This window comes from Phaseolus vulgaris, chromosome 9 (genome assembly GCF_051622355.1).
Source record: "Phaseolus vulgaris cultivar YP4 chromosome 9, ASM5162235v1, whole genome shotgun sequence".
NCBI lineage: Eukaryota > Viridiplantae > Streptophyta > Magnoliopsida > Fabales > Fabaceae > Phaseolus > Phaseolus vulgaris.
Genome location: NC_143506.1, coordinates 23,679,390 through 23,700,373, shown reverse-complemented (window position 1 = coordinate 23,700,373; position 20,984 = coordinate 23,679,390). Strand labels below are relative to the sequence as shown.

Here is a 20,984-nt window from a genome sequence, read left to right as displayed (position 1 = left end):
GAGAGAGAGAAAGAGAGGAGAGAGAAAAAGAGAGATAGAGAGTAGAGAGAGGAGAGAGAACGAACGAAGAGAGAAAGAGAGAGAGAGAGGAGAGAGAGAGAAAGAGAGATAGGAGAGAGGATAGATAGAGACAGATAGATAGAGACGGATAGATGTCGAGCTTGGCTAGCAAGTCAGCTCGGGCATTCTGCTCTCTTGGCACGTGCACCACTTTAAACAAAACAAATGACCTCTTTAACTCTTGCACATACTCCAGGTAGGCCGCCATCTGCGGATCTTTGGCCTGAAACTCGTCGGTTACCTGCCCAGTGACCAACAACGAATCACTCTTGGCCAACAGCACCTTTGCTCCCATTTCCTTTGCCAACAAAATACCGGCGATCAAAGCCTCATACTCCGCTTGATTGTTGCTGGCTTTAAAGGCGAACCTCAGAGATTGCTCTATCAACACACCGTTGGGTCCCTCCAAAATGACTTCAGCCCCGCTGCCCAGCTGGTTAGACGACCCAACGAAAATCATCCCCGGCGCTCTGCACTGTTTCAAAAGATAGCTCGACCACAAAGTCAGCGAAGATTTGCCCTTTGATCGATCCTCGGGGCTCATACTTGATGTCGAATTCCGATAACTCCACCGCCCATTTTACCATCCTTCCAGCCACATCCGATTTTTTCAAAACCTTCTGGATGGGTAAGTCAGTCATTACCAACACTGTAAACCTCTGGAAGTAATGGCGCAGCCTCCTCGCCGAAAATACAACCGCCAGCGCCGCTTTCTCTAAGGCCTGATATCTCACTTTTGGGCCCTGCAACACCTTGCTAACAAAATAGATGGGTTTCTGGACTTGATCTTGATCCTGGACGAGCACCGCACTTATCGCCCTCTCAGTTATGGCAAAATATAACCTGAGAGGCGTTGCCACTTGAGGTTTGCACAGAACCGGTAGGCTTGCCAAGTACTCTTTGAGCTTCACAAAAGCTTCTTCACACTCCTTCGTCCAGACAAACCTGTTATTCCTCTTCAAGCATTGGAAGTACGGGTGGCCCTTCTCTCCACTGGCGGATACGAATCGAGACAGGGCGGCCATCCGGCCCATAAGCTGCTGCACCTCCTTTACCGTGGCAGGACTCCTCATCGCCAGCATGGCGGCACATTTCTCGGGATTTGCCTTGATTCCCCTCTCCGACAAGAGAAATCCCAAAAATTTTCCTGCCTCCACTCCGAAAATACACTTCTCAGGATTCAGTTTCAGCTTGTACTTGGCTATTGTAACAAACAACTCTTCCAGATCAGTGACATGCCTGCTCTTTTCCAGAGATGTTACGACTATGTCGTCAACATATGCTTGCACATTCCTCCCGAGCATAGGGGCGAGCACCTTGTCCATTAGCCTCTGGTACGTGTCCCCCACATTCTTCAACCCGGAGGGCATCACCTTGTAGCAATAGCACGACCTTTCCGTCATGAAAGCGATCTTTTCCTCATCCATGGGATGCATTTTAATCTGGTTGTATCCTGAGAAGGCATCCAAGAAGCTGAGCAACTTACACCCTGACGCACTGTCTACCAGGGCATCTATACTTGGCAAAGGATAAGAATCCTTTGGACAGGCTTTATTCAGATCCGTGAAGTCAACACACATCCGCCATTTCCCACTGCTCTTCTTGACCAGAACGACGTTGGCGAGCCATTCTGGATATTGGATCTCCCTTATATGGCCTGCTGCAAGGAGTTTCTGCGTCTCGTTCTTGATCGCCTGTCTCTTTTCTTCGTTGAACTTTCTCCTTCTCTGGCGGATTGGCCTGACCTGGGGATCCATTGCTAAACGATGACACAAAAAAATCGGGGTCAATCCCCGGCATGTCTGAAGCAGACCATGCAAACGCGTCCAGGTGTCTACTTATTACCTTGGCGATCTGGTCTTGTGTCTCGCCATCTAAGGTTTTCTCTAGCTTAAACGTCTTGACGTTGATCTTCTTCTCAAGCCACTCCTCGACCGACTGAGGCCTCTTCTCACTGGCGATTAGCGCTCTCGCAATCTCTGACTCCCTGGCGGTCTCCGGGCAGTTTTTCTCTTCTTCCACCCAAGCGGCGCTCTCGGACCTCGCCTCGACATCCTCCATTGCCACATCGCCCTCGGCGGCCACCTCCAACGCTGTATCCACAACTCGCCGGTTGTCCTGCTCAGGCTCCACACCAGGGGGCGACGTTGTGGTCACATGGCATACCGATCTCTTGTTCTTGAAGCTGTTTTCGTAACACTTCTTCGCCTCCTTTTGGTCAGAGCGGATGGTGATAACCACCCCTTCCATTAATGGTAATTTGACCTTCATGTGCCTCGTTGAAGGCACAACTCCTGTCCTGTTGAGTGTTGGCCTTCCCACCAGGATGTTGTATTCCGACGGAGCGTTCACAACGAGGTACCTGATCTTTTCTGTGCGCGAGGCCGACCCATATGTGAGCGTCGTCCTTAACTCAATGTACCCCCTGACCTCCACTTGATCACCGGCAAAACCGTACAAGCAGCCCCCATTTGGCCTCAGCTGGTCAGGGGATAATTGTAACTTTTCAAAAGTCGGCCAAAACATCACATCTGCCGAGCTTCCTTGATCGACCAGCACCCGATGGATAGTCCTTCCCGCCGTAACAAGCGAGATCACAATAGGGTCATTGTCATGAGGCACAACATCCCTAAGGTCTCCTTTGGTGAACGTGATGTCCACGTCGGGTGAGTGATCCTCAAAAACCTCCACTGACATCACAGACCTTGCATACTTCTTTCGCTGCGATGCAGTACACCCACCACCCGAGAATCCACCAGCTATGGTGTGGATCTCGCCGTGAATGGGTACCTCGTGCTGCTGTCCCTCACTGCCCGCCGGTTGGGAACCTGATGATTGCCCCGCATGCTTCTCTAGCAAGTAATCCTTCAAGAACCCACACTTGACCAACTCGGCGAGTTGGTATCCCAAAGCCAGACACGAATTGAGAGAGTGGCCAAAGCTCTTGTGGAACTCACACCACGCATATGGTTTTGGTCCCAACACCTTATCTGTGGTCTTCTCAGGCACTTTGAGCCTGGCGGCAATATTCGGGATGGCGATCAGGTCAGCCAATCCCATCACAAACTCGTACCTCAACGGGCGATTAGTCTCTCTGGGCCGCCCCGGCCCCTTCCCCTTACTCTTCTTTGGGTCATAAGGATGACGCATCCTTTGATCCCTCTTCCCCGCCGCCGCCTCCATCACCCTCTGCGGCTGGATCCTCGTCTGAGCGCGTGGCTTAGCTGGGACCACATTTCCCCTTTTCTCGGAGACTTCGCTCTCAGTGGCAATGTGAGCCACGGCACGTCGCCGGATTTCAGCGAACGTGGCGGGGTGACTCCTGATAAGCAATTCACTAAAAGGCCCAGGCAACACGCCCTTTTTGAAGGCATGTACAAACATTTCTTCATCCTTTCCTGGCAAGCGGACTATCTGAGCTCCGAATCTGTTCAAGAAATTCTTCAGGGACTCCCCTTGGTACTGCCTCACGTCGAACAGATCGTAAGACACCAACGGCGGTGCCTTGTTCACTATGTACTGTTCAACAAACATCTCGAAAAACTGCTGAAACGTGGTAATGTGGCCAATAGGTAAACTGATGAACCAGTCCAGCGCTGTTCCACTGAGAGTGCTCATGAACACCTTGCAGTAGACCGTGTCTGACCCTCCTGAGAGCATCATCTAAGTGTGAAACGCCGTGAGGTGAGCCTTAGGGTCCTCCACCCCGGTGAAAGATGCTTTCACCGCTACCGTATTTGTAAGGACCACCGTGTCCATGACCTCCTAAGAAAACGGCATGGGAAAGCTACGCGGTGGGGATGGGGGTGCATATCTGTCCCTAATCGCACGCTCCTCCCGTCCCTGAAGAGCTTTATGCAGCTCTTCGTTGATCCTGTTGAGCTCTTCATTCCTAGCCTGTGAGGCCACTAGCGCCTCGTGCATTCTTTCTTGTTCAGAACGCGATGTAGCTACGTTCTCCTACAACGTCCTCATCATCTCCATCACCTGCGTCATAGACACAGCGTCCTCTTCGGTTGACGGCGCGACTGAACTGGACCGCGTTGTCCTCATCCTTTCTCAGTAAACTCAGCAACTCAAAGAAACTCCAAACGAACGGTGAAAACTCCGAAAACCAACTGCGACAGCAAGCAGTCGAACAGAAAACACCAAAATTTCAACAAACTCGAACTGTGGTTGGGAATCACCTTTTATACGGCCCCACTGTGGGCGCCAGATGATCCTGCCGGTTGACCTAGCGCAAGAGCGATGCCTCGTCACGATCTTCCTCACCAGCTTTGACACCACGTGCCCTTCAAGTCCACACCACAGATTGTCTCTCTGAAAACCTGAAAACACAAGATGGCGCCTCTGCGGCCGGTGGCGCTCCGACGCTCAAGTCAGTAACAAGAACACCCAAAAACTAAGAGAAAACTATACTCTGTAGAACCGTACTAAAGTGCACTCAACCCAAAACAACGAGTTGTAATCAACGTACCTTTGCAAATGCTGTTAAGTTTACCTTTATAGCTAGGTTTTTTCTCTCTCCAGGCAGTTACGCTTTGGACGCGTGGCTCGCATCCAACCCTGCACGTGGCATCATCTGGGCTGGGGTAGCAGGTAGCACCCAGCCCTACACGTGTCATCATCTGGCGGGGGTAACTTGAGCGTCATTTCTATATTGCATCCAACCCTACATGTGTCATCATCTGGGTTGGAGTAACAGGTAGCATCCAACCCTACACGTGTCGTCATCTGGGTTGGGGTAACTTGAGCGTTATTTCTATGTAACCAGCCGCGCGGCCAAGTCTCCTATTCGAGAAGTAATCTAGCACGTAACACGCTCTGGAACACCACTCGACAAGGCGAGTATCGGATGCAACAAAGTACACCATCTCTGTGATATCGCTTGTCGCAAGTGCCACCCTCCTTATTGCTACGCCATGCATGTTCCAGCTGAGGAAACCTTGCCACCAACGAATGTCCACTCTGGGAATCCCGTCGTTGATGAGCAAGATGTTCCCTCCAACTCATTCGACCTTCACGCCCCATGCTGGCGTAACGATCATCTTTACTGAACTCACATGCTTGAACTTCCTCGCCTGAACCCCCAACAGCTACAACTGAGTTTACTGGGAAATCCGGCGATGTGCTTCTTGCGGCGATGCCAGACCATCTGATCTTCCATTATCTAATACGTCGATGACACACAAACCCGGCGACAACCGACTATGTACACTGCAGAACGCCACTTCCACGAGCGGAGATTATGCTTAATTCTGAACCATTCGTCTTTCTCTTGTCCACGTGTTCTGCTGAGCACGCCCCACATAGTCACGTGCTAGACACGTCATCACACCCGATGACCTGGTCGGTACATATATATATATATATATACATATACATACATATACATGTACATACATATACATGTACATACATATACATGTACATACATATACATGTACATACATATACATGTACATACATATACATGTACATACATATACATATACATATACATATATATATATATATATATATATATATATATTTGTATCTATCTATCTATATCTCTCTATCTATATCTATCTATCTATATCTATCTATATCTATCTATCTATCTATATCTCTTTATCTATCTATATCTATCTATATTTATCTATCTTTATCTATCTATCTATCTATTTATCTATATCTATCTATCTATTTATATATCTATAGCTAAATATCTATCTATCTATATCTATCTATCTATATATCTATATATTTAAAAAAACATTTAATTTTTCTTTGAAGGAAAAATCAAATAAAGATAAAGATTGTTATAAGGGATGTCTTCATATTATTCAAAGAAATAAAATTGTTGTCCACGAATATCTTCAATAATTAAATTATAACAATAATAAAATTGTATAGAACATATAATTAAAAAAAAATTGAAAAATTACAATTTTATTTTTTATTTTTTATTTTTTTATTAGTGTATTCTTATCAAGATTAAGAAAAAGTAAAATAACTATGTGATTGATAAGTATTAAATTTTATTTATTTTTCATAAGAAAAATAAAAATTGAATTACAAATTGAAATAAATAGAAAAGTAACAAAAAACATAATGAAAGTGAAATAAAAAAAAAGTTAAAAAAATTGTTTGGTGAGCCACAAATTTTTAGTAGGAGACACGGAAAAGCTAAATAACTCATATATACTTATTTATATAATTTTGTTTCGGAGGATACTTAACCATAAAAAAGTCGTTTTCAAAACAAAACTATAATATCATTCTTAAAATCAATTATAAAAAACAAAAGTTTTATATATAAATATAATATATTTGTATTTATTAAAATAAATTATAAATTTATATTTTTAATATAAATATACAAATAATAATATTTTATTTGATTTTAAATATTAGTTTACATACAATTTATCCTTTATTCAGATTATTTACATTTCCTAAGTATTATATCTGAGTATTATATAGGATCAAAATTTTAAATTTATTAATTTTATAAAGAAAATAAAGTAAATTGATGAGATATTTATGGAATTTTACTTAAATTCCTATTATATTTTAAATGAATTAAAGTAATTATCTATCAAACCACGTTCTAATTCAAAATTTAATTTAACTTATTCTTTTCAAATAATAAATGTTATGTCTCTAAAATAGTTTCTTTCAAATTTAATATCAACTCTTTTTTATTTAAAATTTAAGTAATTATAAAATGACAAAATAACAAAAATAAAATAATAAAATGAAAATATTGATAGAATGATAAAATGAAAATAAATTTGTATACACCAAAACCAGTTATAATGAAGAATTCTCTTTAAATATTGGTATAGATTGTTCAAATGTTACTTTAAAAAAAGAATTTCAAAATTTATTACAAGAAAATAATTTTAGAAACAAAAAATAATTAATCATTTTATTAAGTAAATTATATATTATTTTAAAAATTTTAAAAATTATGAATATTTAAAATAAGTTTTATTATTAATAAATAATGTTTAAATTGATATCTAATTAAATAATTAAATATTAATTTAAAATTTATTTTAAATATTAATATTTTATAGTCTCTAAAATAATATATATTTTAGTTAATAAAATAATTAATTATTATCTTTAAAATTAGTCTCTAGTTAATAGTTTTTTTTATTAATTACAAGACAAATTATACATTTCACCGTCATCCTCTATCTACTGTTGTTTATAAACTATTAAAAACATTTATTATATATAAACATTAATTTAAAGTTATTTTAAAACTTGAAATATTTAATGCATTTATTATATCTCTTACGGTTGATTTGAAATGGAATAAGGGTAAAAATGTGTAAGAAAATATACAAAATAAATATAATTAATTATATTACACACATAATTACGTTGTTAAAAAAGGAAGAAAAATACTTTTTATGGTATACCCATAAAGATGAATGTATTTTTATTACAATAATATATAATTAAATAGTATTAATAAATGATGATGAATATTTTTTTTATTACAAAGAGAATAATTTAATCTTTTACCCATTAACTACCATTTCTCCATTCATTTAATTGTGTGGAAAAAAAAACATAACTAAATCACATCAATCTTCAACTAAAAAAATAAATAATTTATGAAGCATATTAGTCTAACCACTATAAACATATATTTAAATTTCAGATACTCATTAAAATTTTATTTTATTTTATTTATTTATTTATTTATATATGAGTGTGTAAAATAAAACATTCGAAATGAACAGTTTTATTAATAGAACAAATCTGAATCTTCCTCGAAAAACAAGGATTGTGAATTGTTGTGACAGTCGGGTGTTTTGGGGATAATCTTGGTCTGAAACCAATCCGGTCTGTTCTTCCCTCACTCTTATTTCTTCTTCTCTCTTGCCTTCCACATTCCTTTCCTAATGCCAAACCCATCTTTTTTTCTTTTCTTTTCTTTCGTTTATTTATTATTTTCATGTCGTTGATGAAAGAAAAACCGTGAAATGCTTCTATTTACTTTCAAGATTTGGTTTCCAAAATCTGTAAAACAATTTTTAGTTCTTGGTCCTCTTTTTTTGGGTGCTTAATATGACAAATTGAGTTCTCTGGTTAATTAGGTAAGACAGTACAGGTGTATCACATATTATGTGACTAATTGATTTTGTTTTATTGTAGGCTAAGTGCATTATTTTGGTGGTGAAAGGAACAAGTTGGGACCTTTGGGTTTTCTTAGCCCGAGACTCAAAATATGTCTGCTTGTGGGAGCAAGAGTTGGAAAAGTGAGAGCAGTGAAGATGGTGCCTATAGTTCAGTGACTTTGGGAGATGGGATATTCATGAAGCTTCGCGGTAGTTCATGGTGGCCTGCACAGGTAGGTGAATTTTCATGTTTGCTCGTTTTCATTGTGATAGTCAAGATACCTGAAAATCACATCAAAATGAAAGTGTGGAAGATCACTTCTATCCCTGCAAAATTAATAGAAAATATAAGGAGAAACATCAAAAGAAACCATGTTTTTAATCTCAAAGCCAAGACTATCAACACATCTATTTTCTTTCCCAAAAATTAGATATTCTAAAATTCATAACTGTCAAAAGTTGCATAAAATTTAATAATCAATTCTTTAATATCTAAGGTATACAAATAAGCAAGCTCAATAGTACAAATGGCTCGCATGATAAGATGATATACTCATGATGGGCAAGGAAGAACTAACTCAAGGGGAAAATGAGAGGTTTAAAGAAGAAGCTTCTCATATTTACAAGAAACATGTAAGGAAGAAAAAGGAAGAAATAATGAAAAGGTATTTTAAGAAAGAGATTTACAATAACAAAGACTTAAAGAATTTGAAAAGAAAATTAAGATGCATACTGTAACTTTTTGGAAGTTTTTAGAATATTTTAGTAGTTTTTTTTTTTTTTAGTTTTTAAGAAAGTTCTGCTGCGTGTTCTTATCTTAGGTGTGAGCTTTCATAATTCTCCTTAAAATTTGCATTGGTTCAAATTTGAGTGTATGTTTCATCTATGTTACACTTTATCCGATTAGGATTCGAAGGTGCCCAGTTTACTTGTAAAATTTTAACATCCTTCACAGACCTGCAAGAAATAGAAAAAGACTTTATAATTTTAAATTCTTCTATAGAAAAAGACATGTAAAATTTAAATAAGGTCCATGATTAATAACTCATAAGATTTTGTTTTTGATATGTTGATGAGAATGTCATTTATTATCAAACTTAATATTATTTATGCTGTTCCAAATTTCATAAATAATATGAGTTATGGCAAATATAAGAATAGCAGTAGTAAACTCGGTCCAAGAACTCCAACAACTTTTCAAAAAGATTGAGAAGTATTTAATTGCAAATATGTAAGTATGCTTAACCAAGGCTATAATTTAGCAGCAAAAAGACATCTACACTTTGTTTGGAGGAGGGTGGTGGAAGTGGAAATGGAAGAAAATGAGGAGAATGAGTTGGAAGTGAGTGAAAAATTAGTAGATTTTAGTGAAAAGTCAGTGAATAGTTAGTGAAAAGTGATTAGATTTGAGTAAAAAGATTGGAGAGGATACTATGTGAAATCTAATTTTTTTTTGTGTTATTTATTAATTGATCGAAATATTCTTTTCATAAAATTAGGAAAGATTTGAATTTAAAATAAAGATAAATGTTTATATATATATATATATATGAGAAGAAATTTTCTCGTGATCAATTTTTTTTCTCTTTAACCTACTTGGAATTAAACAGGTATGCATTGTCTAATGCATATAACATTATGTAATAGAAGTTACACAAATTAAACTTCTCCAACATCCATCAATACCATAATTGATTAGACTTACGTGCATAATCGATTATGGTTAGACCCTTGATCGATTAAGGTATACAACCTAATCAATTATGGTAAACAACCTAATCGATTATGGCATCGTGGTTGTACGTAAAATGTCACTAACTCAGTAACAAACCTCTAATATTGTGATTTGTGTCATTGACTGGTGAACTAACCTATCTGACCCACTAGCTAGTAATAAGTTGAACCAATTAACAAAATATTTGATTAATCATAAAATGATTCAAATTAAATTAACCAATTTTCAGCTCAACTTATGAGTTAACCCATATAAATCGGATTAACTCACTCTTACATCCATAAGTACTAGCATGGAATGTTACAAGTACTTTTATTATACAATTATAAAATTATAACGATTAAATAAAGAAATTTTTTATAAGTTTTTCTTGACACACAATATTTTATAACTTTAATATAAATTTAATATTTTCTTGTATTTTTTACAATTATTATAGTAACTATTTTTTAGTTATATTTATTATTATTTACTATCATAAAAATATAGACATAGTAGTTCATATAAACTCTTTATTGATCCTCTTACATGCTTTTTTTTATCGTCATATTAAACAATGCAACGACGGTTATAGTCAGAACTATCAACCATATCCCAATTTTCTTAAAAAAAATATATATTTTGTTGTTTATCTCAATTAAGCAACTTATGTATATGAAATTTATTGCGGTGCTAGTGAAAGTCAATCATATAAACCCTAAATCCTAAACATGAAAGCATAAATAAATAATATATAGTTGAATAAAAAATAATATAATAAAATGAAGTATAAAAAAAGTCTTGTAAATGCCTAAGTGTCAATAATTTTAAAACATAAAATTCACGAGTGAAAAATAAAATTAAAAAACTATAGAAACTATTGTAATATAATCTTGTCTAATTTGTTGTAAAAATTTGTCTAATTTGTTGTAAAAATGAATAGATTGCTCATGTTATCTCAAACATAATTTTTGTATTCAATCTCAAATAGAAAACTATTGACTCGATACAAAATAAGTAAAAAATTTATTGAAATTACAAAAATATTAATTAAATTATAGGTGAGTAAGTAAGTGAAACTTAATGGGTTGACATTTTTTTGTTTGTCACTCTAAGTTGTTGGTCACTTTTTAATTTATTAAAATAAAAATAAAAATAAAAAGTGTTTAAATTTTTTTATAATATTTAAAAAATAAAAATATGTAATAATGTAATTTAAATTGAGTACTTATAAATTCAGTATCAAATTAATTATAATGGAGTAATTTAATATATATATATATATATATTATTTTTGTCAATTTATTTTAATAAAAAATATTTTTTAATTAATTATAAATTAAATCTATTTTTAATATATATATATATATATATATTAAAAAATCAATATAACAAACTTAAAATAAAGTATAAATTGACGCACCAATCAAAATCCTTTATCGGACTTTCTTAGTATTCTGTCGCAACCTACTTTTAAACTAGGAACCGTTAAATCTAAAAAGACCAGAATAGAATTGATAACCCATTTTACCAACCCTAAATCCAACCATGACCCAAATAAATATGACACACAAGTACCCCATATCTCTAGTTTGGACCCTCATATATGACTAGTTTATATATAAAAACAAAACTAGAGTCTAAAACAAACAAAATATTTGCGATATCCCCAATAGAAGAATCTGAAGTACAAGGAGTCTAAATTTAGAATTGGGAGTCGTATATTGGTAGAAAAAATGAGGTGAATAATATATATATATATATATATATATATATATATTAAGTTAAAAATTATCTTGAATTTTTCAGGTACATTTTAATATAATACTTATTGATTAATATTTTGTTTTGTTTTGTTTTTTATTAAATTAAAATATTTTTATAAATCAATTGTTAAAATAGATAAAAAATTTCAAAATTATTAAAATAAGTAAATTGTGTTATTTAGATTTCAACTAGTGCCAAAAATAGTGTGAAAGTGACACAATTTTAATTAAAATCTAATTACATTAATTAAATAGATTAAGTTGTGTTATCACATGACATTCATTTTAATAATTTTAAAAAAAAATTATCTATTTCAATAATTCATCTATTAAACTACTTTATTTTGATAAAAAAATCCAATATTTTACACATTTTTGTTTCACAATCTATTGTTAATATGAGAGAAGGGTTTTATTATTGGGTGTCTTTCCCCAAGCAAATTATTTTAGCATACATAGGACAAGGAAGTCAGCACTTGAAGTTATATAATCATGACGCAGTTGATTCGTTAACATGTCATATTATGTAACTTGGATGTATATGGATTGTTTGCCAATATTGGTTGGTTGTATAGAAAGCTAATCATACACTACAAGTTTCCAACTACCCACCATCATTTTCCTTCTTTTCCATTACTCAAATCATTATTTCTACGAAAAAAATACCCAAGAGGCACGATGATAAGTGCACCACCGTTAAATTAGCACCAAGGAAGAAAATTAAATTACCACAGTCTTTTTATTGCTTTGCTGAATATAAAAGCACTACCTTTTAATTACAAGACTTCAACCCGTAGAAGTAACATGAACTTGTGGAAAGTTCACTTGAAAATATATCTAAATCACTAGTTATATTGGACATCCTCATCTCATCCGACTATTATTAGTATATTCTCGTCCTCATCTAAATACAACGATAAGTTAACTTCTTAGGACATCTTCATCTTAACAATATTCTCGTCCAAACAGGTTTAATTGCAAAGTTTCAATGGAATCTGATGTATTAATGTTAGTGTGATCGCAACTAAATGAATATAAATTTTATCTTATAATAAAATTAGATTAAGTTGATTTTTTAATAAAGTAGGTTAGTTTCAGAAATTATATACAAAATTATTATATAGTACAAAATCTTTAACTTTGTAGTATTTGTATGATTCTGTTAAAAAGGGTAAGTAATAAATTTTCTGTAGCATGAGTTTCGTTAGCAAATCTTTTTCATTTTTCATGTGTTACAGAAAAAAAAAAAAAGTTTTGTTGTGGTTGAAGAAACAAAGTCCAACAACATTCTGAGAAGCATTTTTTCACATGACTATAGTTTGTGTTTTTATGTTACCTAACTGATAGGCTTATGAGTCAGTTCATTACCCAAAGTTGTTAATTTATATGAGACCCTTCTGCTTTTTAGCTGTCACATGTTTCTCTTGTTCACCAACTAAGCCACCGTCCTCATCACACAGTCAAGCTAAATCAGTATTAGTTGTTGAAATGCAAATTACCTACTCATGGTTTATACTTTATAGGTTTGGGGGAGAATGGTGTTATGCATTTTATTACAAAACCTTTATATGATTTTTTACAAAGTGCACCCTATTTCTTTTCATTACTAATTATTAGTTTTATACTTTACATGCTAATGATTCAATCAAATTGTCAATTTGAAAAGCATTAATGATAAAGTTCTTTTCATTTATAGTTTAAGAAATTTGTGTATTAAAAGTAGAATGAAATTAAATTGTGTTTATTTTACATTTATATAATTGGTAGTGTATCATACGTTTGTTTATTTGAAAAGTATGATGTGTAACCAACACATACACTCTTATAAGTTAATGAAAATATCAAATATTATGTTCTAAATATTTATTTGTTAATATCTAATCGTATTTTTTCATTCAATGGCATATCATTTAAAAATTCCTTTAAATTTTCAAATAAAATATATTAATGATTATATAATTTTTTTTTTCATTTTAAGGGTTTTTTTACTTATATGAATTAAACATATTAATGATTGTATATAATTTTTTCCATTTAAAATATTTTTTTTTTAAAATTAAGTTTATGACGATTTACAAGTCCAACTCTTCTTTAACTCTCATTTATGGTTTATAATTTTTTTCATTGAAAAAAAACATCATTTAATTAAAAATTACTAATGTTATTCTACATTTTGCAAAAGTCCACTTAAATTATCAATTAAAATGCATTAAGTGATCATGTTTTTAATTTATGGTTTTGTAAAAATTTGTGTTATAATAAAATAAATTTAACATTCTCATTCAATACGGGAGTATAATATGTTTGCTTATTTGAGAATATTACATGCTACTAGAACATTCTTTAATATTCTTTGTAATACGCACCTTTATACAACTAATGATTATAAATAACTTGCACATTTTTATAATTTTTAACAAACTTGAACGTGTATTATAAATTCTTATGTTGACTTTATTAATAACTATTTGTTCTTGACATAACGTCTGATATAAATATCAATAATTAATAATATTAAAACTTTGTAATATCAGTGTATTAAAATTAAGTTTGACAAAAGTGATATACTTTTAAATGTTCTGGTTACATGATTAATTATATAGTTAATGTTTTGTTTGGCCTTGCCTAAAATTAAGTTTCATACTCCAACAGAAGGATTTCCCTTTTATAGCTTTTCTCTTAAGCCTTTTTATGCAGATATAAAGGAGTTATGCAGATCTCATCTATCAAAAGAATCTGAAAACTACGTTTGTCATCAAACAAAAGTCCAAAGAGTCAAATCCTAAGAAAAAGACGATGGACTTCACTTATCACTTCCTGTTCTTGATGATGCTGCAATTCCTCGTGGCTCTGGGAGCTGATACCAAACCAGGTTTCTCTGCTTCATCTCACCCTTCTTCTGTTTTAGTTTTTTTACTATGTCCAACAAATTAAAAGCAGAAGAGTAAAAAACTGCACCAGGATTTATATTAATGAAAATAATAGCTATTTGCTAAGATATCTGAAATTTTTCAAGGGACTAATTCAGTGTGTGTCATCCCCAGGAGTACGATTGGATATTCAAGATAAACATGTAATCCACTTCTGCAATGGATTCTTCTCTACGTAGATATATACATTTTGTTTATTATTTAACCATGGGTTTTTTGCAGAGGCTTAAGCCATTTGTTTTTGTCTGTAACTCTATTTGTTCTGCCCAGGTGATAATGGATAATGGCATAGTCCAGGTCAACTTATCAAATCCTGGAGGGATTGTCACGGGAATTCAATATAATGGCATCGACAATTTGCTCGAAGTTCTTAACGAAGAATACGACAGAGGGTACAACAATTTAATTTCAAATGTTATTTAGAAAATAGTAAAAGAATAAATTAATAACGGCAGAAAGCTCTCTTCTAGGACAATTCACAAACAGTGAACACGCAAAGAATAATGTCCAATGAGAACGAGCTAGCTATTTTGTTGCTTGCCTGCATCCGAATCTGAAATCATAACCTTAACATTACTTTTTATATAACCCATTGCCAATGCGTGTAGGTACTGGGATATTGTATGGGACCAAGGTGGAGAAAATAGAACAAAAAAAGGAGCAAAGGGAAAGGGTACATTTGACAGGTTTGATTCGCGGACCTTGTATATTTTTTTATTTTTTTAAAAAAAGACAGAAAGAGAAAAAATATATTATAAAAATATTTTGAAAATAATATGAGTATTGATTAATTCAATATATACAGAATGGAAGCCACAAATTTAACGGTGATAGTGGAAAACGAGGAACAAGTAGAGCTATCTTTCACCAGAACATGGAATGTCTCTTTTGTGGGGAAACTTCCGCCACTCAATATTGACAAGAGGTTCTTCTACTTTCAACCTACTACTCTTTGATTTTGGAGTTGCGTTTTGGAAGCAACATTACTGTGATATGATGACGAGGAAGAGGATTTTGTGCAGGTTTATAATGCTTCGTGGTTCTTCTGGGTTCTACACCTATGCCATTTACGAGCATTTGAAGGAATGGCCAGCTTTCGATCTCGACAATACTAGGATCGCATTCAAGCCTAGGAAAGAGAAGTGGGTAACTTTTGTTTTAGTTTGTGGTTGCTTAGAAAAGAATAAAAAGTGAATCACGTGTTTTGTTTTGTTTATCTTAGAGGTTCTTTTATTGGACAGGTTCCATTACATGTCTGTAGCAGACAACAGACAAAGATTTATGCCTCTGCCCGATGACCGAATACCCCCAAGAGGTCAAGTTCTTGCCTACCCTGAGGCTGTGCGTCTTGTTGACCCCGTGGAGCCTGAATTCAAAGGCGAGGTATGCTTTTGGTTTATCTATCACCAAACTTACAAAATAGTAAACATTACTTCATTTGGGTATCTAATCTCTTTTCAGTTAGTTACCAAAAATATATGATTTTGAAACCACCACGTTATTTTCGGTTTTGAAAAAATTGAATAAAATCTGTTTTTTTTAATATAGTGAGTCAATTTTTCCCCTTTTTTACATTTATTTTTAAAAAATTATAAATATGAAAAATTGTTGATACGATTTTATTGTAAAAAGTCATGTTAAAATAACACAACTTCTTCTACATGTCAAAATAAAGTCAGTGAAAATTTAAAATGGTTACAATATAGTCGTGATAGATTTACAAATATAGTCGTGTCAAATTTAAAAGTTTTCACTTTTTATTTACAATAGAGTCATGTCATATTACATGACTATAAAGGACTTTAAAGACATATCCGTAGTTTTAAAAAAAAACTTTATTTTGATAAAAAAGAACAAAAATTGCCTTCCTCCTTTGATTAAAATTCCTAGATTGTGAGCCCAAAAGTCCAAGATATTAAACCTCAAAGTTATTTTGGTTTATATTGAAATCAGGTGGATGATAAATATGAGTATTCGTGCGAGAGTCGATACAATCAAGTTCACGGCTGGATGAGCATTGATCCATTGAATTCCACTGGATTCTGGCTAATTACTCCAAGCTATGAGTTCCGATCTGCTGGACCCCTGAAGCAATATCTTACTTCTCATGTTGGCCCCACCACACTCTCTGTAAGACTTTTTGCTAACATTTTTTTATCACTGTATTGTACTTTCTCATCTTCTTTTTTTGGTTCAGATCAGAACAAAATTCAATTCTAAATGAATCAGGTATTTCATAGCACGCATTATTCAGGGACGGATCTGATAATGCAATTTGGACCTAATGAGCCGTGGAAGAAAGTCTATGGCCCCATATTCATATACCTTAATTCTCTATCTAACGGGGTTAGCCCAATCAAACTCTGGGAGGACGCCAAACAACAGGTATGCCACTATTATAATTTTCTCTTTAAAATACACACACAAGCTTTGCTTTAATTTTAACTGATTAAACATTTAAGATAATTCGTGGTCACTTGCTTGTTTTCAAAAATCATTTTTCAATCAATATCATTGTTACAATGCTAAATGTAGCCACCTTTAGTCTAAGAGGGAAAAATAAAACTGCAGATGGTCAGTGAAGTTGAAAGCTGGCCCTATACATTTCCAGCTTCCAAGGACTTTCTCTCATCTGAGGAACGAGGTAAAGTCCAAGGTAGATTGCTTGTCCGAGACAGGTAGGTCACTCTAGTACTTTTGTCTTGTCACTCAATCGTAAATGTATCAAGTAGTTATTTAAATGCTTATCTCAGAATTACGAGTCACTCCTGCAGAATATTAACTTAAGTCACAGACACATCATTCATTTTTCTTAAAGTATCAGGAAGATTGACTATATAAATGACGAGTATTCTTCTTCATCTTCACTTTTATTCCACGATGGTATATTCATCCAATAGCTAAATCTGTATAGGATTGTCAGTGATGCATTCATCCCAGTTAGTGGTGCTTATGTGGGACTAGCAGCCATAGGAGATGTTGGATCTTGGCAACGAGAATGTAAGGTATCATTTAAACTAATTCCTTGTAGCATTTAAATAAACAACAGCAACATATTGAGCCACTAGAGGAAAAAATAATGACACTTGTAATTATTTCTTTACAGGGTTATCAATTTTGGACCATTACTGATGATAAAGGCTATTTCTCAATTATTAACGTACGACCTGGGGACTATAATCTTTACTCCTGGGTCACTGGATACATTGGTGATTATAAATTCGATAAAATCATCAACGTAACTTCAGGTTAAACAAATTTATGAAGCTTCTTTAAAGTTCCAAAATATATTTTGTTTTAAACTCATTAGGCCAATGTTTAAATAGGTTGTGAAATTAATGTGAGTGAGCTTGTTTATGAGCCACCTAGAGATGGTCCTACGTTGTGGGAAATAGGCATCCCTGATCGTTCAGCTGCTGAGTTCTATGTTCCTGACCCAAATCCCATGTACATTAACAAACTCTATGTCAACCATACAGACAGGTTGCTTTCCTTTTTGCCCATTTCAATATAATTTGCCATAACTGCTTGGTTCATGTAACCTGTAAAAGTTATTTGTTTTTTTATCCAAATATTATATCGTTGAACTTTCATTTTAGAGAAAAGTAAAGTTTGTGTCCCTATTACTTGCAGGTTCAGGCAATATGGTTTGTGGGAGAGATATGCTGATTTGTATCCAAATAAAGACCTAGTTTACACTGTTGGCGTTAGTGACTACAAAAAAGATTGGTTCTTTGCTCAGGTTAATAGGTGAGTTTTTTGGCTTTTCTTTTGCTAATGCCAATATATGTCTTCTATTCATATTTATTGTTGGTAACTAAACCAAAAACTCACATCATGAAAGCGCACATATTATCATTGGAAAGTTTGTTTCAATTGTCTTAACTAGAAGCACTGTCTCAAAAGATGTCCTGTCTCTCTCCCTCTCTGATTACTGTCTCAATTACTTTCTTGGCAGGAGGAAAGATAATGGCACTTACCAAGGAACCACATGGCAAATTAACTTCAACCTTGATCGGGTGAATACCAATGGAAGCTACACATTGCGAGTGGCTCTGGCATCTGTGCATGGTGCTGAATTACAGGTATAAAACTCTGTTCAATAATTTTGATATTTATCTCACTAACAAGGTTTTGTTTTTAAATTTTGGGAGGGTAGATTCGGATAAACAAATTAGAAGCAGATCCAGCTTTATTTTCAAGTGGAGTAATTGGAAAGGAGAATACAATAGCTAGACATGGAATTCACGGTTTCTACTGGCTATTCAGCATTGATGTAGACGGCACTCTTCTTGTGCAGGGGAACAATACCATCTTTTTAACGCAACCAATGAACACAAGTCCTTTTATAGGAATTATGTACGACTATATTCGTTTGGAATATAAACGCTGAAAATCGAATTAACAATTCTTCTGAAGAATATTCAGTTCAAAACTCATTATTGTGTCAACATATACTCATTTCAAAAACCTTTTTTCTTCTTTTTTTCCTCCTTGCATTCTGTTTAGTGGAACGCATACAACTTTTATATTATATTTTTAATATTTATTTTAAATTTATAACAGTATATTAGTAAATATGTATGCAAATATTTATAAAATAATAATAAATATGTATATTTATATAGTCAGAGTCAATCTATTGGTATCTGGTGGAAGTTTCTACTCAGTTTATCTTCAATAAAGGACCAGATCTACCAGCGCCAAGGACAAAACTCATACAATTTCTTAGGGATTTTTATTGTCTTTTTGTTAGAATTAAAACTTTAGTTCAGTCCCCACTGTGTCTAAATTCAATGATTCTGATAGAAAAGAAAGCTAATAAATAATTTGATTGATGTAATAAATTTTATTTTTTTTAGAATTATATATTAAATAAATTGATCAGATATAAATTAATTTTAATTAAATATCAAATTATAGTATTATTATTTTTCTAATTTTATTACTTTTATTACTATAATTTTTTTATAATTTTTTTATTTTATAAATTTTTATTTTTTTTATCAGCAATAAATTATTTATTTTAATTATATTATTTTTATCATTACTATTATTGTTTTATACATTATTATTGTTAATATTTTTATTATTATTATCATAATGAAAGTTCTACCTTTCGCGAAACAGACTACTTAGTATAAATATATTTAATAAAATCTACTCAATTATATTTATTATCTACAAAATTAATATCCATTTTACATGATTATATTTAAATACTTATGATAAAGCATCGTTCATCCATCTTAAATTTTTAAATAAATGATTTATTTATATGTGATTACAAGATTTGTTTAATTATACTAGTCATCTGTAAAATTAATATGCATGCATGATAGTATGTAAATATTTATAGTAAAGCATCATTCATCCATCTTGAATATTTAATTAAATGATTTACACTTGAATTATTTAGTAACATTAACATGTTTCTTTTACTATGCTCACTAACAAATTTTATTAGTTAATATCAAATTTTATTTGTTAATATATTCATTTATCATGTAACAAGTTTTATTAGTTATTATAATGATTGAACATTGTGTGTTGACACTTTATAAAGATAATTCATGTAGTGAAATATATGTGTATGATTATTAGTGTGTGAAAATTCGTCAAATCAATTTAAATCATGTAATGAGAAATAGTTAAATTAACTATTTTATTGTGCTTGGTTTTATTATAAAAATACCTGTTAAATTAACTATTTTATTTTGCTTGGTTTTATTATATACAAACAAAAATTTATGTTTGTTGGAAACTTCTCTTTTCTACACCTACCACATGGGGATTATTACTGAAAAAATTGGTATTAATTTATTTTTAAAATTAGGTGTAGTAATAATGTAAATAGAACTCTTATGATTTTGTTACAAAGATTTTAGTTAGAAGAATCGAAAAGAAAAATCGAAAACTAATAAGCATAAATATATGGAGATTTTTATTATCTTATCTCACATGTCTTAATAAACAGTATTAAGGAACACACTATTAATTATGTAGTTTAGAATCAACTACCCTACTCTTTGTTTTCTATTTAAACACACTATTTTTCATTTCAATACTGAAATAAGATTGTTTTCCTTTCTCTTCTCTTTGTTCTTTTTCTCTATTCGCTAATATCAATCTTACATGATATCTAGAGCTTTTTTTTTCCTGGGACCATGTCTACGTTTTCTACTACCACATCACCTTTAGAATCCTCTAACTCTTCTTCTACTCCTCTGCAAACCTTACATACGCCTGTCATTTTGAATTTTGACGAAGTTCTTCATCTGGCAACAACAAGTCAATGTCACCATTCAAGGTTTCAATCTTTCTCACTTCTTGAACGGGTCTTGATTTCATCTTCAGTTTCTTTCTACATTCGATGTCACCTCCAACACAG

General features: G+C 33.1%; 1 protein-coding gene across 4 annotated transcripts; it reads left to right on the top strand.

Moving 5' to 3' along the window:
* The first annotated feature begins 14,296 nt into the window (after positions 1 to 14,296).
* On the top strand, positions 14,297 to 19,032 carry LOC137821079 (uncharacterized). 4 transcript variants are annotated; one of them, XR_016515807.1, is made up of 16 exons: positions 14,297 to 14,535; positions 14,708 to 14,736; positions 14,864 to 14,985; positions 15,202 to 15,279; positions 15,399 to 15,518; positions 15,616 to 15,735; positions 15,835 to 15,976; positions 16,547 to 16,723; positions 16,823 to 16,978; positions 17,165 to 17,271; positions 17,508 to 17,593; positions 17,700 to 17,841; positions 17,920 to 18,076; positions 18,227 to 18,343; positions 18,552 to 18,678; positions 18,753 to 19,032. XR_016515807.1 is itself a non-coding variant. In XM_068625496.2 (16 exons), exons 1-16 carry the CDS (start codon positions 14,460 to 14,462, stop codon positions 18,984 to 18,986), a joined length of 1,995 nt encoding a protein of 664 aa, XP_068481597.1. In that variant the 5' UTR covers positions 14,297 to 14,459; the 3' UTR covers positions 18,987 to 19,032. The 4 variants fall into 4 exon arrangements, 1 of the variants encoding a protein (XP_068481597.1); XM_068625496.2 differs by having other exon boundaries at positions 17,508 to 17,598; XR_016515806.1 differs by having other exon boundaries at positions 14,321 to 14,535; positions 17,508 to 17,598; positions 17,939 to 18,076.
* The last annotated feature ends 1,952 nt before the right edge of the window (positions 19,033 to 20,984 follow it).